Below are 26227 nucleotides of genomic sequence, written 5' to 3' on the forward strand. Positions count from 1 at the left end.
ACCCATCAGTTATGAATTAAGGACATTTACAAAATTTTGTTTGCATGTATATAATAATTTAATCATTTCTGGATTTTTGTGGCACAACCCAAATGTTTTCAATGTATGTGTTTAATGCATTATTTAGGATAGAACACATGAACCTATGCAATAAGAGAATTTAGCATATAAGAATAAACTTTCAAGCAATAAAAGGGGTATGTGCCCATAGAAACTGCTTACTTATATTTATGAGCAATGCAGCATCACTAGCAGCAGAACTATGTACAGGTATATTGCAGAACTACATACTGTCTGCCAGGTTAACTAGTACATGGAGGAGCCAGAATTTGTATTACAGCACTGGTATAAAAGTGTAAAAATAGCAAAAATAGATATTCTCGCATAATGCTGGTTTAAGCACAGTGATATGGTGAAATACTCCATTCTACAGAAACTACTGTGGTCATGATAATAATAATCTGAGAATATGTTGGCTCAGATGTTTTATGTTAATTCTGTGAGATGATTTTGCTGATTCTCAAATCACTTTACTTTTACATTGTAAACACTGCAACCCTTCGTTCCCTTCACCACCACTGAATGCCACAGAACTCCAGCCACTACGATGCTCTGCAGTGAACCCTTTTATATTAAATTAGTCAGAATCAATTAGTTTATATTTTAACAACTAAATTCTGACACAAATATTCGCTTAGCTTCGTAGCTTCAGTGTAAACTGAAGAAACTAAGTTGGACTGTATTTGGGTAAAAATAAGTTTTGCCCAAATCATCGTTTTCATTCTACAGCCTAACCAATCAAACTAGTTTAAACAGAGATGTCAGAGTGGTCTCGTGTCTCATGTCCCGCAATCAGACAGCCATCAAAATCTGGGTTGAAAGGTCGGACAGGACTCGCACTCGTTGGTTATTTAAACGAGCCAATTATCACGCAGGCCTCGTAGGAAACGACACCCACTGCCCTCTCTGTCTCGGGTGGGAGTAGGAACTAGGTCTCATTACCACTATTACAAGGGCTGAACACTTCACATATAGAGTGCTAAAACTTCACACATGGTACACCATATAAACTGATTAGCCATAACATTAAAACCAGTGAAGTGAATACCACTGATTATATGGTTACAATGGAACCTGTTGGGGGGGTTGAATATACATAGTAGGCAGCAAAAACAAATGGGCAAGCAGAATAATCAGACACACCTTGACAAGGGCCAAATCATGGTGGCTAGACAACTCGTGGTCACAGGTCTTGTGGGGTATTATCGGTATGCAGTGGTCAGTACCTACCACAAATGGTCCATGAAAGGACAACTGTTGAGAGTCATGGGCACCCAAGGCTTACTGTTGCACGTGAGGAGCAATAGCTATAGCCTATAGCCACAGAAGTGCTACTGTAGCACAAATTGCTGAAAAACACTGACTAGTTCTTGTGGGGTCAATACCTTGACAGGTCAGAGTTGTTTTGGTGGCACAAGGATGACCTACACAATATTAAGCAGATGATTTTAATGTTATGGCTGGTTGGTGTACACCAACTAGAGAACCACTTTAGTCTTAGCTTGGGTTCTGATTAGGAGAATGTGGTCATGTCTGAGATCTCTGCTGCACCATTAGGCTCTGCTTGTTTGCGTGTGCCATGTCTTCTGTCAGATTAGACTTTGGGAGCTTGTTCATTTAGTGAAATGAGAAGGTGAACAAGTGCTTGTACAGTCAGGATGGCTGTATGTGCAGTGTTCGTTGGAGAGGAGTGGCAAAGTTTTCCGAGCTCCTGTGTTACTCAGGTTAGAAATATCCCAAAGTAAATTCTGCCTTCACTCTGTGAAGAATTAGCACAGGTAGCGTGGTAAAACCGCCAAGATGAGGAGAGATGTTCCAATAACCTCTTTGCAGCTCTCTCATGAAGGACAAAAGTTTCATTTTCAACACACTTGAGGGGAAAATCAAAAGCTGCGATCAAAGGAAATCCACTGCCTGTACATAATTTCTACATAATTAAATCATTAAGATGTAAACATAGTCTTTACATCTAACATTATCCAGCAATTTTACTTTAAAACAGTAGCTTCAGGTCCATGTTGATGTTCTACTGACTGTACCAGGGAGAATGGCATCTCCATCATTGCCACTCCAGGCCAAAATGCTGCTACTGAACTTTATCGCTGTGTTCACAACTGACCTACTCAACAACTCCTACACTGGAAAATTCAGATCACTATAGAGAACACTATTATAGTGAACAGAATTAGACAATGTAGTAAATGATGTGAGTGAACTGCTGTGTAACAGCACAGTGCATCACATAGAGGCTTACAGATTGCTACAGTGGTTTCCAGCTAAAACAAGTTTTAAAATCCAATGAAAAAACACCCAACGAAACCGCCCCTGATGACGAGAGATGTTCCAATAACCTCTTTGCAGCTCTCTCGTGAAGGACAAATGATCTAACCACAGTTTCATTTTCAACACACTTGAGGGAAGGAGTGTAGCATAGCAATCAAGACCTCTGCTCTACTCACAAGGCACAGAGAGAGGAAGGAGATACAATAATAGTGAAAGAAGGAGGAAACAAATCTAATATTCTGGTCTTCTGCACCTCATAGGTTTCAGATAATAAACAGAAGACGTTCTATTCATTTCTAGAAAAATATTGAAGATGTAAAAAAATAAATAAAATAATAAGCAGTCCTCATATTTCAAAAGTACTTATCTCTAAGTCAATGGCTAGAATAGGTATTTCTAAAACACCTGATATACTGAGCAAACCACAGAATATATCTTTTTCGTGTTTTGTGTGTATATACAGTTCTGTGCATAAGTAAGAGATCACCTTTCATTCATGTAATGTGCCGTCAAAAGACCATTAAGTACAAGTAATTCAAGCACAAAACACACATTTAACAGAAAACCATACAGAATCATCAAAACTAAACATATCAAACATTTTAGTTGTTAGTGTGTTCACCATTTACTCTTATCATAAAAGATAAATATCCTGGAAAAGCTGCACACCTCCAAAGTTCAGTCAGAAATGTACTGAAATTTTATAAACCTCTGTGGCTCCTTCTGGTAAAAATGTTATCTAACAGCCCCTAACAAACCATCCCAGCAGGGACATATGGGGATGTGTATCTTGTTAAAATTAGTTTTTGATAAATTACAGCCCATAAGCTTCTAACAAACCTGAAAATCCCCAGTATGGCTGCAACAAACGACTATTTTAATAGACAAACAATAAATTGCTCGGATTATGAATTGCTCAATTACCAAATACCTCCTTCTGATTTTAAGTTTAGCTTGAGGTTGTTTTATGCATTTGCTAACTAACAATGAACAGAGTAAAGACAAATACCTTATTCAAGAATGCGCAGTTTTAATGAACTTTATGGTCAATTGACACATTTTGTTGATTTTGAAATTGTTTTTTAAACACATTTTCACCCCATTTCATCCTCATTTAGTCATATCCAATTGCCACATTATGACTTCCTCCTATCTCACAATGCTACCAGTTCCATCATTGGACAGCAGAACACGCTTGGAGGAGAGCACTAACCACTTGTTCTGTTATATACAAGCTAACAGACACCCACACTGGGCAGCATTGCACAGAGTAATGGGGGAGAGTGAGGGCCATCTTTTCCACCCAGAGAAAGCAAGACCAATTAAATGCTCTGGGACTCACAGGCCACAGAAGGATGTGGCATCACAGACAATTTCAAAATGATTAATAAGTGGACAAAAGCTCTACAGAAAACTTCAATATCACAATATCCCTACAGCCTATTTTAGTCTTTGGTTTTGCAGCTCATTTACTATTCACTGAGATGTCTGATGTATTACTGGTTGTGAGTCAGGAGACTAAAGCTAGGAAGAGGGAGGTAGACATCACTTCAAACAATTGCAACTTTCCTCAGATCCTCTAGTGCTGTGCTAGAGATGTAATGGAGTTTGACATAAGATGGTGAGGCACACACACAGCCTTCCTAAAACACACATCAGCTTGTGAGGGAAGCATTGAGGGTATAATGGCACCCCAGCATTGAGCTGTAGAGCAGTGGAGCTGTGTACTTTGTAGAAATCATCCAACATTGAGCACTGTACCTTACTAACATGGTAAATGCAATCAAATCACAGTCAAGGGCTGACTATAACAATAGTCATGTTTGTTAGTTTTAGAGTGAACCAACTTTAACAACTAAGCCCTGACCTACTGAGGTTTCGCATTGAGATACTTGACACAAAGCAAGAGCCCATCTATGAAACCCTCTTGAACATGACGAGACATCAGTGCAAAGCAGAGTAACATTCCAGGAGGCTGAAGAAGGACTACAAAAGACAGAATCCAGTTTCTGCCTCCGTCCCGGATTCCTCCGCTAATGCGTCTGGTTGAATGAAGCTGCTCTGATTCAGTGCTAGGTCATAAAACAAAAGCAGAACATTTGATGAAGAGCAGAAGGCAGGAGAGCTCAGCGCTGACCTGGTGGCACCCAGCCATCGACGTCACTGCACTGTGCTGCAATCTCTCGCTGTATCCGAGAGATCCAAGATCTGGAGGTTTTTTGCAGCACATCTTTCTAGTACGTTCTAGTGCGTTTCCATCTTGTAGACATCACAGCAGGAAATTCAGTGTACATTTCCATCTATCAAATGTTCTGGGACACCAAGCTTGTTATGTTTTATTTGACAGTTTAATGCAGTGGTCTCCAGTCCTGCTCCTGGATAATTACCTTCCATTAGACTTTCGATCTAACAAGGGTTGGAGACCACTGGTTTAGCATATGTATCAGGAACATGTATCGATGGAAAGCTGTTTCCTTTGCTAAAATTGCTAAACTAAAGAAATCACTGACAAACGTAGAAGTACAGCTTCATCATCACTCAGCAGAATTTAAATTCCCCACAATTCAACCTCTCTCCATATACGGATGGATGCCGGTGTTTCAGGATGCTTCCATGTCCGTGTTACCTTCTGGCTCTCTCCTTTTAGTTTGGCTGTTATAGTCAGATCTGCCCTGATGATACTGTTCAACATTCTCTGCTCTCCATGAACTAATTCCAGCTCTTTACATTTTTTTGAGTTAAGGACTACCCACCTGCCTGGCCTGACACCATGGAATACTGACCCTTGGGATCTCCTGCTACTCACCCACCAGTTACTGCTGTCTGCCCTAGTTGCCCTCCCTCCACACAGACTACATTGAAGCTTATATGGGCTCTAACTATTTGGTAGTATTATTATTACTATTGTCATCATTAACCATCATCATAGTTTTGACCAGAGCAGGATGGGTCCCCCTTGTGTGGCGTCTTCCTCCAGCTTTAAGGGATTTTTCCTTGCCACTGTCAACTTTGGTTTGCTAACTGGGGGTTTTATGGTTTATCTCTTGTCCTATTACTGGATTTCTGTAAAGGTGCTTTGCAACAGTACTAGTGTTTAAAAAGGGTAAACACTGGGAGAGAAAACTGTCAAATTACAATGTAGGCAAAACCTCTACATACCAAGGAAGTAACTTTCATGAACTGCTGAGCTGGGCACTTCAAGCTAACAAAACTTCTGCAGATGCGGTCCTTCACATTTACATTTAAGGCCTTTAGCAGACGTTCTTTTTCAGAGCGACCTACAAAAGTGCTTCACGGTTTACTCACATCATACCCTTAGTAGATTAGCTTACCCTTAGCTAGTTTGTATCAGCTAGGATCCGAAACATACCTCTTAGCTTAGATACTATTAAATACAGTCTGTATGGAGACCACAATATTCAACATTAAACTTCGGCTAAATAAATAAAAGTGCTCTTGGAAGAGGTGGGTCTTCAGTCTGTGTTTGAAGACAGCGAGCGACTCTGCTGTTCGGACACCCAGAGGAAGTTCGTTCCACCACTTCGATGCCAGGACAGAAAAACGTGCTTGTCTTCTGTGGATCTTAAAGGGATGGCAGCTTAAGCCAAACCATACTTGAAGCTCGAAGGGCTATCAGAACTGATCAGCTTTTGACCATTGCCATCAAGTACGGGGGGGCTGGTCCATTCTTGGCTTTGTAGGCCAGCACCAAGGTTTTGAATCTGATGCAGGCAGCAGCTAAAGGAAACCAGTGAAGATGCAGCAAGGGAGTTACATGGCTGAACTTAGAAACCCAACCCTAACTAAAAGTCAAAGAACATTCTTTATTCAGTTCATTTACAGTCAAAATTATCAGAAAAGGTTAATCAGGAAGGTTAATCATGAATATTCTAAAATCTAAGGTGTTTTATCAGAATATTAGACTGACACCTTGACAAATATAAGTTATATCAAATATTGCAGTATTAAGTGAGCCAACCCTTTACCTTCACTGCAGCCTTTTTCAGTTTCTCAAAAAATCTGCAAAGATATCTTTCCACATCTTAAGTGGAACAAGTTCAGTCTTGTTGATGGAGCATTTTCTGCTTCTCACCATTAAAGATATCCCAAACACATTCAAAGATGTTAAAGTCTGGGCTATAAAGCATGCAGTTCATTGTTCCCAGCACACCAGCAGCTTTAGTAGTTTGATTTGAGTTTGCTTTGTCTCAGTAAGAGCTTCCTGATCACCTCCACATCCTTGTAGAACCACTTCGTCCAGAGTCTTCTCAGAGAAACAGCTGTACCTGGATTTGTTCAGATCTGAAGAGGGGTGGAGCCTAATTCTCACCCGTCTTTTAAAGATGAAACTTTAAGTGCAGTTTATCCGACAGGACAGTATTAGTGGTGGTCTATCAGGCCTTGCATGGTTGTTTGGAGTCCCACTTTCTCTTCTGTTGAAAGCAAGGCGTTGTCAAGCTTTACATAAGGGACGTTTCCACCTTCAGATGTGCACCCACAGTAGCCAACACTGACCAGGTCAGTTTATTGTGTATTCAGCAACATTATGTGCACCAAAGACTGATTCGCTGATTCAACGTCCAACAAATCAACTGTGCAATTCTGCTTAGTCCACCAAACGGCCATCAAGGACAACCTCAAAAGATCCACAGCCCCAAAAGGAAGGCCGGTTCACGCAGAATAACTCTGAAGTCCCGATGTTAGCACTCTTCCTCCTCCTTTTTTTCCGGGTGATATTTGAGAGGCGTGGGTGCCGCGAGCAAGCTCCTCGCAGTCACGGTGTCACAAGTTATTTATAATTCATTTAACCCACCACCATACGTCCCCTTCTGATGACATCTTCACCGCCATCATCATCCTCATCATCCCACTCTGCAATTTCAGCTGTGGGCTCTCTCTTCCAAATGCATAACACAGAGCAAGAGAGAGAGAGGTGGTCAGAATGAGCGAGGAGGACAGAGAGTGAGAGAAGGAGGGGGAGGCTGACTGAGTCAGAAATGTGGGGGCTGCTCGAGTGCAGGAACCGCACTGAATCATCAGCATCTTTATCCAATAATTCTCGCTCCGATTTTATTATCACTCCAAATATCATCAGCAGCAGCAGCAGTGAGCTGGACCATAACACATCCCCCCACCACCATTCATCTTTCATAGAGGGGTAAAGGGAGAGAGAGAAAAAAGCAAGAATGTGACTGACTGAATGAATGCAAGAAACTGGGGATGGGCAGTATGCCAAAAATATTACAAATATTATATTGTAAATTCATTAGTATATGCTAGATTTTTTTAAACTACCATCAAAAAGTGGTACAATGCTTTTTACAAACATTATGCTTTTTTCTAACAAACAGGCAACATTGAGGACCTTACCCTGCACCAGCAAGGGAGGAAAACCACCCCCAAAAGATACCTCAAAGACTCGTGGTACGGAAGGTAAAAGCAGCCAGGTGATCTTCAATTTCGGAACAAAGACTGAACCCTTGAGCACACCTATAAAAATGTTCTCAGACCAGGACACACGTAACTATCTGTGACCCCCCCCACCCCAACTGTTACGCAATAATCTTCACCCAATTCTGCTGATTCAGAAATAATTACAACAAATAATCACTGTTCTTGTAACAGTTCTAGGGTAGGACAGGATGGGCTAGGTTATGTGGCATCTGTGAAGTCATGCAGAACCTTTCCCCATAAACTGGAAAATCAGTGTGAGGCACAATAACAGGGTTGTAAATCGGATTGTTAAATGTCTTGCCATACTTCATTCCAACCAAAGTCACACGCTTATTAGTTATACATCAAATAATTGAAGTACTCTTAATAATCAATGAATGCATTCCATGGTACCTTGAAGACCTTGATGGTTATTAAAGTCTGTCTGTTTTGTGGAGGAGGACATAAATGAACATAATCCCACTACCAGGCCGTACACAATTAGTTCCTCTAATTAGACAATGATCTAACACTCCAACCCAGAGAGAAATTGAAGGAGTAGCTGCTGTATAGATGTTGTATGATAATTGGTGATAATTGATGGCTTTTTGCTTTCATTCACTGTTTTTAACATTAGTATAAATTAAACTACGCCATTAAGCAGCCAGGTCTTCTATCAATTCAGGAACCAAACCGAAAGGTCAGGACGGCTTTGACAATCACAGAAGTCGCCATGCTGATGTGTGCTACACAAAGAGATAGAGACTGAATTAGACACAATAAAAGCATGCACACATTATTATTTATTCAGGTGATGAAGAATCTGTTCCGCTGAACAGAAAGGAAGTGCATCCCTCCAGAAACCATAAAACAGAGGAATGGTGTGCTGCATTATGGAGGACTTGGGTTAGAATCGCAGAATACAGCAGATGGTTTACCTTCTAGGAGGGCAGAAAAACACTGACCCAGAAGAGAATTATTTGCATTGCATTTGTGGTGTTGGTATAGAGGGTGGAATTGCGTGTTTGCCTAGTCTAAACACACATACTGGAGACACGTGAAGGAGAAACATGGAAGGTAGAAGAAGCAGCATGGTTTAAGAGATCTGAGAGGGTTTTAGGTGACGAATCTTCGCTACAAATGTAATCGATGCAGCATTGCAGTAATTACTAGCCTCTCAGTTCAATATACATGAAATTGGCATAATACATTCAATGAACTAGAGCAAAGCAAGTGCTCACTTTACTACTGCCTATACTGTATGAAGTACAAAACAAATTAAACAAGCGAGCCTACAGTGAGTACAGTCTCCTCTTTACATCCAAACTAAACGCAGGAAGGAGAAACACAATCCTACTGAGTGATTATTAGCTTAGGGCCAAAATATGTGGCTTGCACATTATTAAACATCTTCAGTAAAGTTTATATGTAAAATTTATAGGAACTAAGCAACAAAAACAGCTTATTTTCAATTAACTGCTTTTGTGAAGTCACAGGAAAAAAAAAAAACTCACCACACTGACCGAGGGGAACCATTTGGCAAATTGGCCAAAAAAAAAAAAAAAGTTCAAGGCACTTTAGAGAAGCTGCAAATAAAAAAAGACATAAATTAATAAATAAAGTGAATAAATAAGCTTCAGTTGCTATTTTTCCACTTTATGGTTGAATATGCAAACAAATCCAAATCTTTGGAGCATAAAAACATACAGCTACTGGGCTGCTTGTTTCTGGTTAGTTAAAAAGAGGGATTTTAAACTGGCAAACTGCTGTGCAAATTTTCTCTCTGAAATTCAGACAAACGCTACCTTTTTTTTCCAGTACAAAAAGTCAACACAGGAAAGCGTGCTAGAGCATCATAACAGCATTTTAATTAAAAACGAATTACAGATAAACTCATCTCATTTCTTTTTTTTATCAAGTGTCATGGCATACAAAATCAAGTGTCAACCAAGAGCAATATATTAAATAATTTTGATATTTATTTAGGGGAGAGAGCTGATATGAAAGATTTTTTTCCCTATATGTGCAATTATTGTTATTATTATTCACAGCTATATACATTCAATCCATGTCAATTTCAAATGAAACTTCAACCAAAGTAATGGACTTTAAGGAGGAAAAAAATAAGAAAAAAGATGACATTCAAGGAAATAAAAAGATCAAATCAAGCCATACAATTCTCTTTAAAAAATATAACTGTTGAGAAATTCTCTTACAAGGATATAATGGTTAAATTAAGATTGCTTCATTTCCAACATAGGCACGTAACGTATTAATATCTGAGGCTTCGAGAGACAGGGATTCCACCTGGCAGCCGTCTTGAAACTGGAGTTTCAGGCACAGAAAGTGGCTAACGCTCCATGACTTGCATTTGTGTAAACAAAATCACTGAAGACTAAAGGGTCCGTGTCAAATTCAAACGCCAATCTCGTTTGTCACTTGTAGTCAGTCCGCAAAAAGAAAAAAAGAGAAAAAAAAAAGAAAAGAAATAAATCTGGTAATAACGTCGCCGTCTGAAACAAAGCCTTGCATCTTCAAAACAGGAGTTTGAGCTTAGACTTTCAATAAACGTTGAAGTAACAAAATTCTGGACTGGTGTGTTCCTCGTGTCATTTTCATACACTGCAAAGTGAAGCTGGCATTTCGTAATTATATCAATAAACAGAGACAAAAAAGGAGATGCAAGGATTTGTTCTGACAGTGGCGCTACACTTTATTTTCCATCACCCACTAATCCTGAAGTCAGAGCAAAACTTATCGAACTACCTTCTGGAACCTTGATGTTCCTCAAAACAGAAGTCATGAAGTGCAGTATATCGGGTGTTTTTCTTTTCAGGGCGAAGTTTCTTTGGCATTTGTAACCCTCTCTGCTAGTCTACACCCACTAAAACTAAATAAAAACCAAAAAACAAGCTTCTTTTATTTATTTTTTTAACACACGTGTGATAATTAAGGTGCACTAAGAAAAGATCTATGAGTTTCAGTGTGGAGGGAGGGGAGGGGAGGGCAGAGCAGGGGAGGGAGAGGGGTTCTATAAATAAACCTATTCCCACCACCAAGACAATCCCCATACAATTAAAACCAGTTCCTCCAATCTAAATGGCGCTCATCTCTCAACTCTCCAATCATATTTTAAAGGAATCGCTTGAGCGAAAAGTGTCTTCACCAACTTTTTAAATCAGGCGGATTTCTTTGCGATCTATCCAGGAGAACAAAAACCACCAAACCCTTTAGAGGAACTTTCTCAGGTCAGTGCTGGAAACTCGTGTGTGCATACTGAGAGATAATTCTGCTCAAGGTCATAGACACCATGCAGATGAGTATAGGATGCATATATTACACCACTAAATAATGTGTTACACCAAGAGTAGAGTGTTGTTAAGAGTTGTTAAGACCCTCTCTCAATTTAGGCGTCATCACTAGCACTGCGATGGTGAGCGCACAAGACCCAGTTTAGTGTCAAATTCAGTGTTTCTAATCTGTCGACATCCTTTCTCTTTAAAGGGCTGAAGTCATGGTGTCTTCTCTCATTATAAGTGTTAACATCTTTAACATCGACCGTGCTGCACCCCGAGACCAGTTTAGGGAGGAGTTTAAGGCTGAAGGGAGCCTGGCAAGTTCGCATGGCACGTCAAACCAGCTGTTACGCCAATGTGTTGGCTGAGGCTAACTGAGAAGAACGTGATTTTTCAAGTGTAGCTACTCTAGCTTACAGTTTAAAGACGGAGTGAATAGAGTGAACATTCAGATTCACCTCGAAAATAAATGATACGCTCCTTTACATTCGCTCCTCTAAAGGTGTCGGAGGAACCCAAAGATCTTGCAGTTTAAGCGGTTCTTTGAGCGGAGAAGTTTAGGCTATCTGTCGCTTCGTTACGGAATTTCGTCTGCACTGAAGTCTCGGGCCAAGCTGACGGATGAGACTGCACGGACCGCTCGTATTTTTAGGAGGCGTGTGTCCACAGAGAGCCGCGGCAGAGGCTGTGTGAAGCGGGGGAAAGGTGACCTGCTTTCACTATGATCGATTGTCTCACCCAAGGTGCATTTCTCGTTCTTTTTTCCCCTCCTTCCGATGATGAAAAAGACGAGAATAAATAAGAGGAAAAAGGAACAGCGGCGAATTTGGCACACCGTGCTGACCTGTTTTAAGCACTGGAGCTGCTTCAAGTAAAACAACTAGATAAATTAAAGTGAGTGTACAAAAAGATAAAGAAAAGAAAAAAGCGCTGCCCCGCTGGCTTTCCTCCCGTCTTCAGAAGACTGCACAGACTCGGAAATCCTTGGTCTCATCTAAGGCAAAAAGTCACGGTTACGAGAGCCTTTCCAGAGAAAGGAAATGGTTTCAATGTAATCCCCTGAAATAACCAACCGTTACCAATAAAAAATGATTGGGAGATAACTCTTTGCTCTGTTCCTTTTCTAAAGCAGGGGAGTGGCTCCAGTTTATGGCGGATGGTTCTGGAAGACTTTCTGAGGGACTCTCCCGGTGCGCCCATTACCTGCCAGCCTAATGTGGCCACGAGAGGACACTGTGCTGGCAGCCCCGGCTCGTCCTCGCTCAGGGGGAAAAGTTCAGCAGCATGGTGGATTTATTTGGGTAATTGATGGCCAGACTGATGGCAGCGATGTTCTTCAGGGCCTGCACAATGAGAGAGGGAGAGAGAGAGAGGGAGAGAGAGGGAGAGTAAAAGAATGAGACAGTAAGTTTGTTAAAGGAAAAGAAAAGAGAGCAAGGAAAAACATGAGCGAAAAAAAGTGCGCAAGAGAGTGAAAGAAAGAAGCAAGCAAGAGAAAGCAAGCGAGAGAGAGAGAGAAACAGAGAGGAGGGGAGGGAGAGAGAGAGAGAGAGAGACAGAGAGAGAGAGAGAGAGAGAGAGAGAGAGAGAGAGAGAGAGAGAGAGAGAGAGAGAGACAGAGAGAGGGAGAGAGAGAGAGAGAGAGAGAGAGAGAGAGAAGAAATTATGCAAAGACAATTCATCAAACTTTCCTACACACCTGTGGTCTTCAATTCCCAGGAAAAACACCCACATAGTAATCAATGACACACACACACACACACACACACACACACACACTTAAATTATTGTTTTGTAGTAATATCCACTTAAATGTTTTCAGGGGAGGAATAAACAAACAGAAAAAACAACCAGCTAACAAATGACTCAGACAGCCCACGTCCAATAAGAGTGCCTCCCTGTTTCAGCTGCAGACTGTTCTGACCGCTGTCTGACCGCTCCTAGTGACAGACAGACTTCACTGCAGTTACTGCCATCCTACACATCCTCCACACACAGCATGGCCCCCTTCACACCTCCGTTCTTTAGCTGGACCACGCAGGCTAATAGGAGCTTATTACTAAACGCATTAGAGTAAACTACAGCCCACACACGCTCACTCACACACACGCGAAAAGACACAAGTGCAGACTTGTACTCAAACACATTCACCAAACAGGCCATACCAAAGCCTGAGCTCTTTCTGCAGCTCTACACTTAGTTGAATTAGACGAATGAATGTAAAGGAAAAAAGTCATTCTTCAAAAAATGACAGAATTTCCTCTTTTATTTGTCATTGACAGTTGATATTCTTAAAAAAATGTAACGTTAAACGTTGTGACAGCATCAAACTTCTCTTAGACAGACAACTTTGTCTTAGACAGTAAATAGTCAGAAGGTCAGTCTCTAAAATGCATTTAAAACATCATTAAACCTCTTGGTGTTTACCTTAAGATTCTTCTGAAGTATTCTTAAGTTTTTTCTAGGAATGTTTTTGTGAATCTGGCCCCTGGATCAGTTTACTATGAATGTCATCATGCAGGGAAAAAAAGGAAAACAAGGAAAATGAGAGTTCAGTTCCACTTGTAAACCCTTTGTAAAGAGGGATGTTATTAAAACTGAACTGGGAAGACGAGCTGCTGCACTGCACTGAATGAACACAGTTTTGCATGACGGCACCAATGAGAAAGCGAGAAATGAGGGCATAGTGTATCATCAGTGGCTGATGAAACCCAGTTTAATTAAGTTTTGGACGTTGATGTTTCAGAGCTGTTGCAGTGGAAAATTCTCAACAATGGGTGTTTGGTGGCTTACCACCGCAATATGGGATAACACCACCAGAGTGTGTGGTGTGAGGGACTGTTGGAGAAGCAAACATTCAAAACATTCAATATTTGTTTAATGCTTTATTAGACCTATAGCTCAGTTGAGTTTGGAATAGCCTGCTGCACGCGGTGTGATTTTATTCAAAATATTAGCTGCAAAAATTAGACTGACCAAACGCCTGATGTGTACATATACTCATTACAGACACAAATGTCATGGCAATATTGAGCTTTTAGTAATTTCTTTGACCGGTTCTTTTTTTGGAGCAGAATTACTGTACAACCAACATATTTATTTGAAAAAAGAAAACGAACAAGAATTTAATGAACAAGTTTAAATATTTAGAGGTTCCAAAAAATCCAAAACCGGGTCACAGTTGTACATACGGGGCTAAAAACATAAATACTAATTTAGATTATTAATTCAGTAGTGCTAAAAATTTTTAAATCTTTCAACTTAACTTCCTGTTAGTGATCAGGACTGACTACAGCTTCTCTGTGCCACATAACTTTAGGTAATCCAGCACTTCCTGGATTAACTAGCACGTAATACAGTACAGATCTGAGAGAGAAGAATGCAGATTTAACAACTGCAGATCATTCATTTAAACAACTGTACATAAGTACAAGAAAAATAAAAACTTACTGAGGAGAGTTTTATGATCAGATGGGAAACAGATTTGAGTTGTTTGGCCACATGGTCAGAAACTGTTAAACTTGGTGGTGGTAGCATCTTTAGCTGCCAGTGAAACTGGTACATTGCACAAAATTAATGCAATAAAGAAGGGAGACTACCTTGTAACCAGTGAAACCATGAAACCCGAGACACAGTCCTGACCTCGACTCTATCGTAAATATGTGAAGTGTCCTTAAAGTTGGGGTCTGTGCCAGTAAAATCAACTAATTAATCTGAACTCCACCAGTTCTTCCAAGAAGAGTCATCAAACATCCACCCGAGTTTTCATTCCAGAAGCCTGTTGATGGTTACCAAAAGCACCTGGTCAAGGTGCAACCTGCTATAGGATATTTAACCAAATATTAGTTGTGCTATATGTATCATTTTGACCTTATATGCAAAGGTGTGTACCAAATTCTTACTTTTCTATTAAAAGATGTATGTTGTAATGTATATTTAATTCAACAGGAAATTAAACAGTTCACCACTGTGAACACCACTGAAAACCCAGTGATCCTTATTTATCTTTAGGAAAGTGTAAGTAAACGACCGTCCACAACTGTATGTAGCTATTGCAACAGATTGCACTACAATGCCACTTTAATACACCCTGAAATAAGAAATCGCTGCACACATAACTTAAAATGAGGGATCTGCCTTAATGGGCCAAAGTCAGAGGACAATATTAACTGAATAACCTCTTCACTGGTTGCATAAATAACCAAAAACGCCATTTTTAGTTTTCTTCCTATAGCTGCTAAACCTTGTAGTGTAAATATGTCTGGATGAATAGACCAATAGAAATGTTCTAAATTACTTGTAATAAACTCTTATTTTGCATTACCTACCATTTAAAGTAAAGAGTATTTTGCCTCTCTTGTAAAGTCACCATTTTGGATATACATGTTTTTCATTGGACAGCGACAAGTGCACTGTTCTTGACGCAGACTAGCAGTAGTCTAAAAAGGAGCATGTAAGGTAGCCTTACCTGAGCTGTGCGCACAATCAGTTGCTCGTTAGTGGTTAGAGCAAGCAGATACTCTTGAAGAATGCCCTGCTCCTGAGGAACAAACAAAGCAAAAGCATGTGAGCTGTGAATTCAAATGGAGTGAGAATTCAGTCAGTGAACTGTGTAGATCCTTAACAAACTTGGTATGGATGTCACTACTGATTAAAAAACAGTTTCCTCATTGGAAAAGAACCTCAGGTCATCACTGAGAAAGTGGGTTTTCCAATCAGACTGCCATTTAACATTCCAATAAAAACACTATCAATCAAGTAAGGTCACCAGGATGGCATCTGCTTAGTAATTTTAGGGGTCTAAGGTCAGTGACATCACCACAAGTGTGTCCATCATCTGCTGGCACTGATGCCATTGATTTCACAGCATCAGACTGCAGAGCAACTAACTGATTTTCCAACTTGCTGAATAAATTTTGCGAGCTCTGAAATGGAAGATTAGCTCCGGGTAAGATAAGAACTGCTGATGCTCACGAGCTTACACCGTTTACACAGGGATACTAAAAGCTGGAGCGGGACAGAAAAATGTCCTGCAGGAGACATCGTCCTGATTCAAGCCAGACTCCACTCTTCATCTCACAGCTCTTTGTTTAAACCAGCACTTTTTAGCAGAACCTCGCTGGGTTCAATGCCATCTATGGGGGGGGAAAAGGTTTGCTGAATCCTTTTGATAAAAGTGGAAAGTGATCCATGCTGTATTCTTTGTCAGTAGTTACACTGTTCAGGTCCTCATTACTGCTGGTATTAATGCTAGAATGCCTGCTAAAATAAACTGTATGTCAGTGTCAGTTTTCCTGGTCAGAGCTAAAAAAAAAAAAAAAACAAAGCAAAAAATGTGTATAATTGTGCAGACAGGTTCACATGTACTTCTAAATCAGGTTAGCGAGAGCATGTGAATGCAAAAGCATGCAACTGTATTTAGCCTTAAGTCAGAAATGTGACTATGGGCAACCGTTTCAAGTCCAGATGGCAGCAGGTTAATTCAACAGAACAAATTTTGCTGTCAACCAGCTTCATAAGAGTAATGTGACTGTATGCCTCCTTATGCATACACTATTTATAATGAGGGTTCACACTTGTAGGAAAACATTTTCCAGGACTTTCCCAGGACATTTTCCATAACAGCATACATACATGTGTTAGGCAGTGCCCTATTCATCATGACAAATATATGTATAATTAAATAGTGCCTCACTTATCCATTTATAACATTTATAAACACTGTAAGACATGAGGCAGGTGTTTGTATCTGTCCACATGACAAACCCATTACAAACTCGAATAAACAGGGAACCAGTAGCTAAAATCTGCAATCTCAGGGTGCTTTCACACCTACCTTGTTTGGTCCTGACCTTCTGATTTTTCAATAGGTCTGAACCAAAATAGCAGGTGTGAAAGGTGCCTCAGACCATGGTCTGGACCAAAGGAGAGAGTGGTCTCGGTCTCTATGTGTTACAGCTTCCCATCCTGCTTCCCTGATACTCTCACAGCGTGTTTTATGTTTTTTAATGTTTATTTTTCTAGGTTTTTTGTTATTTATTTAATCAGAACCATTGGATGAGAAGTCCTGTTTCTCTGCCATATAAAGCACACATAAAAAATTGTATAGACCTGCAGAGAAGAGCAGCCACCACATGTGCAGAGCACATATTTACATAGAGCAGTTGCAGCGCCCCCAGTCTGAAGTGGCATCGACAGAGACGCAATTCTCACTTTTACAGTCAGTGAAGCATCAGCATGATTGAAAGCAATTTTCAATCATGCTGATGGCAATTTAAGGCAATTTTCTGAATAATGTCGCTTTCAGCAACAATTCCCTCTTCTCACTGCAACTGCAGGTTTTTGCAACATTTCAGTTGGCAACAAAAGTTTAGGTGCCAAAGTTGAAGAGAAAAAAAGTTTTGATATTCATCAAATATTGATAAAAACCTTTTGGGTGAAAATCTAGCTTATGTTAGTGAGTTGGCAACTTCATTCGGAAATCAAATGCAGTCCATAGAGGAAAAACCATGAGGCAGAAGTCATCTCATACACATACATAATACAGAATACAAAAGTAGTCAAAATATAACACCCCTAGTATGTGTAAAATACTGTATAGCGTAAAATTCATTATCTGAACTCATGTCGCATCTCTTCAATAAACTTTCTCTCTCTCTCGCAGACACACACACACACACACACACACACACACAGTCAATTGTATATGGATGAGAAAACAAAGCTTCCTTGCTGACGGTTTACTTGTAGATTCACTTGCTCTCTACACATACTGTATGAGATACCTGTATGTTATTGTGGAATTGTGTTTTTGCAGCAAATGCCTACATTGTTCTAAATGCTGTCAAAACATGCTACTGCCCTCTATCGGCAAACTTCTCTCTCTCTCTCTCGCTCTTACTCATACACACATACACACGGTTCAGCTCATCTGGACATTCTACAGTGCTTACATGACTCACTGATGGAGAAAGGTTTTGCCTCTATACTACATATAATATTTTATTGTAAATAATATTTATAACACTTGAAATAGTATATTCTACACATGGCTAAGGTATATTACAGTATACAGCAATGCTTTTCAATCCTGGTCTTTAAGACCTGAACATTACACTGCTCACACATGGACTTCAACTAAAGATGAGCTTGCTTATTAGCTAATGAGTAAATATGTGTGCTGGAGCAGGGATAACACTAAAATGTGCAGAGGAGGCGGGAAGGGGCATCAGAACTAGGATGGAATGACTAAAATAGAGCTGCTAAAATTGTTCTTTAAGCAATGCCACTGAGAAAGAACCATGTTACAGAAATGTATAAAGGTCTGAAGAACCTTAACTTGACGCAAATGTTATTTACCAATTTCTCTCTATTACAAACATGGTTCTTCAATGGATTCCCCCTAAAGAACCACTTGAGGCACCTTTATTTTTAAGAGTGTAGTGTAATTTGAATATCGTTGCTGTCCAATGAAAAATATGTATCTCCATTTTTGTCTGTTGGACAAAATGTTTTCTCCATGATTTGAACCCTGTACAATGTGTACATTTGTGAGGTTTGACTGCATTCAGCCACAAGAGCATTAGTGAGGTCAAGTACTGGTGGCTGATTAGTAAATCAGTATGGATCAATAGTCTAATAGAAATGCTCTTAATTACTTGGAATAAATTCTCAGTTTACATTAGCTTCCACTAATAGTTCGCCACCATTTTGGACAGTGACAATATACACTAATACTGCTTTGATACACTTCATAGTGGTGCCTCAATAATTGCTATGGAATGGCTGGCATGTTGCATTTGTCTATGTTAAGGATGTCTCTCAGCATGGTCTTGGCCTCAGCAGAACGCTGCTATGCTAAATAAAGGTGCTTCAGATGGTTCTTTAAATGATGCCATAGAAGAACCATGTTTAAATTATTCGTGAGGGTAAAGAGCCTGACGTCTGAAGAACCTTCATTTGACGTAAAGGTTCTTTACCAATTTGAAGGTTCTTCACACACCAATATCTCTATTACAAAGATTCATTCATTCCACTTCTATGGCATCACTCCATTTGGAGCGCCAAAGAGTGTAGTGTAATTAAATGTATAGTAATACTATTTAAAACAGTGTTACTAGGGATGCATAACAATATCGGAATCGTCCCTACACGCCCTATAGCAGTGTTTCTCTAGTTGTTGAATATTTGGAATGTTGCGTTTGTCTTTGTGAAGGGTGGTCTCACCATAGCCTTGGCCTCAGCGATGAAGAAGAGTTCAGTAAGAGCGCGATGCAGAGGGAGAAGGACGTTGATGCTTGTTGGGTCCTGACTTACGCCACTCTCCATGGTGGTAAAGAGTTGCCACAGAGGCCTCAGCAAGGTTAAATCACAGCCCCTGGAACACAAGCACACATGGTTCGCTGGTTGCAAACACAATAAAGCACATGCATGGTACACCAAAATAGGCTCTGGCATCCCCCAGAATTAGGTGCCTTGGGTTTCTGTGGAATCATTTTCAGCCACAGGTGGGCCGGTGGCACAGCATTTGCATGGCCTATTCCTCCACAGCCTTCTCCATTTGACACCACAGACCATAATGTCCTCATTTTAGATCACACTCGCGCGCACACACACAAATACACATTCACACACAGCCTGTGGGGCTAATTGTGTCATGGAGTCCAGACACCATGGAAAACATGCAAATCATCTCACTGGCATGTGACCTCGTTGTCATGGCAACAATCAAGAGAGGAAGCATGAGGCCAGTATTTTATGCAAAAGCTGTGTAAATCTGAGGCACAGGTCTCTTATAACACACACACACACACTCAGGCACCAAGTTTATAACCAAGAGTGCCACACATACAAATCAGGTCATGCGGGTGACCAGTGTGCGGACCCTAGATACAGGTTTGCAGTCTGAAACCACTACGCACACACTCTAGCCACTGCGGAGAACTGTGGATTTCAGCCAAAGCTAAACCTTTTCTAACCATGCTCCAGATATAAGTTATGTTTGAGGTTTGATTGCATTCAGCCACAATAGCATTAGTGAGGTCAGATATGGGTGCTGGATACTTAGTTATGGCACTCCAACTCTTTCTAGAAGTTGAGTGGATGGTGCTCCATTACTCTAACACAGCTCTACTGTTCCTGAGTCCAAAGCTGAAGGCTTTATATCCCTCTAGCCAAGGAGTAGCATAAGGCATGGTGATTTTAGGCTCATGTGTGGCTGATTCAGAGCATCATTCTATTCCAGTTCTTGTCAAAGAAGAAAGAAGCTGTGTGTTGTCTTTCACCATGTTCATTTCTGTCAGATTAGGCACCCATCGCAGCCTACATTTGCGTTGTGTCTTGATTAGGAGACTGGCAACGCTCATGGGTCCTCGAGACGGAGGGTCAAGAAACTATCAATCATTCCTTCAGAAGCGGTTTGGTGTTTAGGAAAGAAAGTAATAATAAGAAAAATCACTGCGGAGTTGTTCCTGGATCTCACAAAGGGGACAATATGGGTTGTCCCTCTATCCAAGAGAACTTGAGGTAACATCAATAACCAGGTTCACTTTATGTAAACAGAATAAGGTCTTATGGATTATTTTTTTGTACTTGGTCGTAATAGTCCCTTGATCAAAGATCAAAAGGTATGGGTATTGCTGATACTGCTTAACCAACCTTTCTTTAGGGAACATGTTGTAGGACACATCAAACTAGGCGGGAAAATGCAAAACAATGCTAGACTTTTTGCCGGGGCAACGTACTGCAGACGTCAAATCACTGTTTTTCAATGATGACACACCACATGACCTATTCGTTGGTCACGACACTCCAATTTGGCCCTGACAATGGAAATGTCTTTGCTCAGACAAAACTGTGTTAAAATCAGACTGGATTTGTATACTCTGATTCCAGCATTAAAGGAATTAAAGGATTTTGTGAAAAATGTAAATAAACAAAATATCTCTCATTTAGCGAGTGAAATTGGCATGTATATAACTTATTGATGCATTAAAGCTAAAATGTAACGGTTTGACCTTTTTTTGTGTTTATCATATCTATTTATCATTTAGGCATATCATTTTCCAAATCTGAGCAATTTGCCTGCCCCAAAGCACAAATAATATGGGTGTGAAATTATAAAAGGTAAATTAGTGATAGCTCAAGTACAGTGTTTGTTATCAATGTTAGCATAATATCTACCATTCTAAACTAAATAAGCATATATCATATACCATACATCTTGGCTTATTAACTGCGTCTGGGGTAAGTGATATATTTTTACGAAAATTAGATTTTTACCCAAGATTACCGTGAAAGGGTGTATGGATACTTCTGGACATGTATTTTACAATGTGCGGAAAAGCTTAACTAATTTCAGGTAGGTAGAACAAAAATGGGTGAGAATTCAGGTTGTTGCCTGAGGTTCTGTTATACTCAGCTGATCTCTATTAGTTATCCTCAGAGTGCAAGTGCTGACCTGACGGATCCGAGCGGGAGGGGTGAGTTTGTCATGGGTTTGTACAGATGCAAAATTATTGGATGGCTTTAGTACCATAGGAAAGTCTCTATCACCAGAAATGACGTGTCATTTGAACAGTTCAGTCACAGAAATTTTTGACAGCGCTATATCTGGGCAGTAAGTGCTTATTTATGCAATAAACCTTAAAATTAGAATAAATGCAGAAAACATTTCTACAGAAAGGTTGTGGTTTTACATCACTTAAAACATCTCCAAAACATCTCCTCATGGGAGTCTAGTGTTATTTATAGTGACACCTTGTGTGGTAAATTAGTGCTCAATGATGTTCAATCATTTGAGCTGGTGATTGAATTGAACACATCCATGTTCTGGCTGGGGGCATCCAGGAGAAACCAACAACCAAGCTTTCAAGATTCAAGAACTTTCTTTATAATGACGGAGTCATTTCTGTCACTTTTTACTGTTTCTATGATTACCTGCATCTGTTCTAATGTGATCTGGAGTTTTACAAGGGAGGTGCTCTGCCTGCTGAGATAAATGGTTTTAAATAATGTAATTAGGTGCTTAAAGCTTTTGCACAGTATTACACAGTCATTACAGGATGCATTAAGCACAATAATTGTACACATTGTACAACATCCTAAATAAAATCTGGTTAAAAAATGCACATGCTCTCCTAGCATTGTTTTAAATGTAAAACCTCTTAAAGCGGTCACTGATAACAGAGCACTGGATATTTACTTATGGTGCGATGCGAAGAACACCTGTCAAACAGTAATGTGCTATGCTGTATTCCAAATCAACATGGCTTAGGTGCTTGGGTGTGTAGAGCTTTGCCCATTCCGCCTTAACACACATTCATCACGCTTGGTTTGGTTAAGCAAATGGTTAATGTTAACACCCCTATACAGCCCAGCATTTTTCAGTCATAGGATGAGTTTTCAAACTTTACAGCTGAGTAGTGTTGATTTTGGAGTTGATTTTACACCCAGTGTGTAAATAAAACTCAAGAGCTCAGCTTTTAGGGCTGTGTAAGCACTACACTTCTGTAAACTCTTGGCCAAACTTCTGTGGCTGCTATAAAACACCTTATGTATTTATCTCAAGTTAAAGTCTTAAGGCTGTACATTTACACATTCTGCAACTGTCAAAAAAAAAAGTGTTAAAATTTACACACAACTACAGTTGTCTTACTTTTCAGACTTTCCCCTGAAGAAATTTCACACGGCTTACTTAAGGTAAAGGGAAAACATATCCTAGCGATCGTTTTTTTATGACAGCATCAACAAATGATTCAATACTGTAGAATAGGATCATTTTATGTACTTTCCCATCTATTAGTTTTCGTAAATGGATGGTTTTACTGTGATGGTCAAATTGTAAAATGGTCAAAATGGTAGCATTGTGGGCTTGTGCTTCTGCTTCTAGTTATTGCTGCTAAAAAGCTTTTTAGACATGTTTGTTATAAAATGTTATTTTTATTTCCATATATGTGTTAAGATTACACCTAAATGCATTCTCCACACTTAAAAGTAAAGGTGCTACAAATGCTTCTTCGAGTGATGACCACCTTTCGTTCTATAAAGAACCAAACTAGTAAAGAACATTCCAAGAGAAGGTTCTCTAACCCCTTGGCTTATTATTTAGGTACAAATCCTAATGCAGAAACTAGTGTGAATTATTAGGTAACTGGATATCTTGTGGAGTCCCACAGGGCTCTATTTTGGGTCCTATTAAAATGATGTTAATTATGACAGTAGCGTAGTTATGTGAGTAAAGTATGAAGTGTGGGCTTACGTACAGTCTAATGGGTTAAGCCTTTAAAATGTTCTTCACACTCATCCATCTGTTTTACAAAAATAGATACAAAAGTGCATATTCTATAGAGTATTAAATAAATAAATAATATTTATTTGGAATAAACTATGTTTAAGTTAATTAATCATTCATTTATTCAGTCAGTCTATAATTAATGAAGTTTTCCACTTTATGATGTTGCAATGGAGACATTTCTATACTGGACGTGTCCTGGGTCTCCAAAATTATTTTAAAACAGTGATTTTTTAAATTCTGAACTAACATATAACTATTTTAAGTAAGCCAGTGTAATTAACTCCAGAGCAGAGGGCCAACAACAACAACAACAGTGAACATTAACACCAGTTAAGTGAAAAAAGTATCTGCAATAAGAAATAACACCAGTGCCGTGAATAGTAGCAAGGTGTAATGTCAGGCACTTGAACCCTGACAGTTTTATGGTTAAACACTGAAAGTGGTATAAGATAGAAACACTACACAAGGTGTAAATTTAACTCATTTGTGTGGAAATACTCTGATGAGTGCTGAAGACTTACATTATTTATTTAAGATCCTGACAAATATGCTTTGCAACCATGTCCTATACTTTGGAACCCAGTGTTTGTGTTTAGTGCCCAAGATAAGCTTCAACAGAACTGGGTTAATGTGAGACATTGTGAGACAAAAAAGGGAGAGGAACAAAATATGTCTAAATATTTAACTGTCTTTTATGTATCTCTTATCTGTATCTCTCTTATGTGATGTGTCCTGCATTGACATGAATGAGAGAGAGGGAGAGAAAAAGAGTGCAAGAGCACCAATACATACCACTGAGAAGGACACTGCAGTATCCGCAGCAACAGGTGAATAGCCTTTAGCCGCTGGCTTCCTGTTTGACGACAGGCCACACCCACCTGCCATTCCCAGATGTCAGTCAATGGGAGATGAGCAAGAGCTTGCTCATCAGCCAACATCTGCTTTAGGATCTCAAAACCTGGGTTTAGAAAATTGCAGATGAAATATACATTAACATTTGCTTGTATGCAAGGCATTCCTGTTATCTGTCAATCATCAGGAAGGGAACACCGATACAAATGCTTTAATCAAGAGTCCTAGAAAGAGACCTAGAAATGTCAGTTCTTTCAATACAGTGACAATTAAAAAGCAAATACTTATCCAAGGAGCGCACCTTTGCTCCCTTTGCTGATGACAGCAGTGTGTAAAGAAGAATCCAGATAGGAGTTTTACTCACAAACATAACAGAAATGGCATCACAGAAGTGAATCAAAGCCCTGGACTCTTCTGTTTGGCTTGGAGGCTCACTTTCCACTGTTTACCTCAAAGGCCACAGAAAGCCTGAGTTGCCAAGTTTACCTTAATTCCACTCCAGCTAAAGATAAATGACTTCACAGGTCCTGGTCCTTAGACAAAGCATTCAGTTCAAGGGTTTGGAAAGATGCATGGTATGCCTGAACAGAAGCTCACTTTCATCCAAAGGGCAGAGAGGTGCCACATACAATTAATTTGCTAATTAAGAGCGGCAGAGGCACCAGCGAGGAGCGCCCACCTGTTTCTGCCCTGGTATAGACTACAGTAATCAATCACACACTCTGTGACATCTGTGAGAGCAGGGAGATGTGGAAAACAATGTAAATGTAGGAGTCAGGCTATTCTAATAGAAACAGACAGGAGCTGGAGAGCTTGTACAGACAGACACAGAGCAAGTAAGAGTCACTTTAACTAAGATGCAACACTGAATTAATGAAGGAATGAGCCACTAACCAGTCTGGAAGCGTCCACGGTGCCCTCCAGTCACAGTGAACTTGTAGCCCCACTCTGTGTTACTCATGTCTGATATGAACCTGTAGTAAAGGGTGTCCCCTACAGGAGAAAGAGAGAACAATTAAAGCCCACATACACAGCACCCCAACACGTCTCTTACGGTAAGGACAAACTGTGTTAACCTTAAAGCCCTTGACAGGCCCTTCCAGGAACAGTACAAAACACAATAACAGCATTATTCTCATTATTAGAATACCTCAACTGAATCTCTCTATATACAATACATGAATTATTCAAAATGTATCATGATTTTGTACAATATCTTTTCAGTACAGAAATAAAAAGAAACAATCCAATGACAGTAAACACAATTTTTAAAAGCATAAAATACAAACTTCACTCAGTTTACAGCAGCATATTGCCGCAGTCACATTTTTTTTTGGAAGTTCTTTACACTGTGTCGACATTTTATAATGGATGGACCAGTATAAATGCTCCAAAATGGCTTAGAATAAAATCTTTTTACACTCCCATTTGAAGTCAAGGAGGCTTTTTTTCTTCTTCTGTAGCTTCCAATGTATTTATTTTATTAACATAGTCGATATACTGTCGAACAAACAACAGAGCAAGAAGGTTAATATGAATAACACTTTTAGAACCTTGTCTTATATTGTATTGCACAACATATTACACAGATGAGCCAAAACATGATCATGAATTATAAATAAATATGAATCGATTCATGTCAAGATCTGGGATATTATGTTTGAAGGTAACTGAAGAATAGGGAGAACCATGCAAGTGAGAAGATCTGACCTATCCAATCTTGACCGAACTGACAGAAGTGCTTCACACCCTGCTGTGTATGGGGCTCCATGCTGACCCGTCCACTGTCGAAAGCACCTACACATAGATACTTGAAAGCTAACACTGGGCCTTGGAGAAAGGTTGCCTAAACCGATGAGTCCGTTTTCTTCACCTTTTCTCTACCTTTTAGTTGTGCTGGATCATCAAGTCTTGGTCCACCTTACAACTTCCAAGACTTGAAGGTTTTGCTGCCTAAAAAATCCTTCAGAAATCTTGTAAAGTAAGCTTTGACCAACACCATATTAGC

At 39.8% G+C, this 26227-nt stretch overlaps 1 protein-coding gene across 2 annotated transcripts in view; it reads right to left on the bottom strand.

The window, feature by feature from the left end:
- Window positions 1-9737: 9737 nt before the first annotated feature.
- The window catches only part of zzef1 (zinc finger, ZZ-type with EF hand domain 1), a 54065-nt gene continuing 37575 nt past the window's right edge, over window positions 9738-26227 (bottom strand). For both annotated transcript variants that reach the window (XM_072667897.1, XM_072667820.1), the window contains exons 50-54: window positions 25114-25212; window positions 24160-24325; window positions 19299-19449; window positions 15541-15612; window positions 9738-12415 (exon numbers count right to left, since the gene is read on the bottom strand). In XM_072667897.1, the coding sequence (XP_072523998.1) occupies window positions 12335-12415; window positions 15541-15612; window positions 19299-19449; window positions 24160-24325; window positions 25114-25212 (569 nt within the window). In that variant the 3' untranslated portion in view covers window positions 9738-12334. The remainder of the gene's footprint in view (window positions 12416-15540; window positions 15613-19298; window positions 19450-24159; window positions 24326-25113; window positions 25213-26227) is intronic.

This window comes from Salminus brasiliensis, chromosome 1 (genome assembly GCF_030463535.1).
Source record: "Salminus brasiliensis chromosome 1, fSalBra1.hap2, whole genome shotgun sequence".
In the NCBI taxonomy this organism is placed as follows: Eukaryota; Metazoa; Chordata; class Actinopteri; order Characiformes; family Bryconidae; genus Salminus; species Salminus brasiliensis.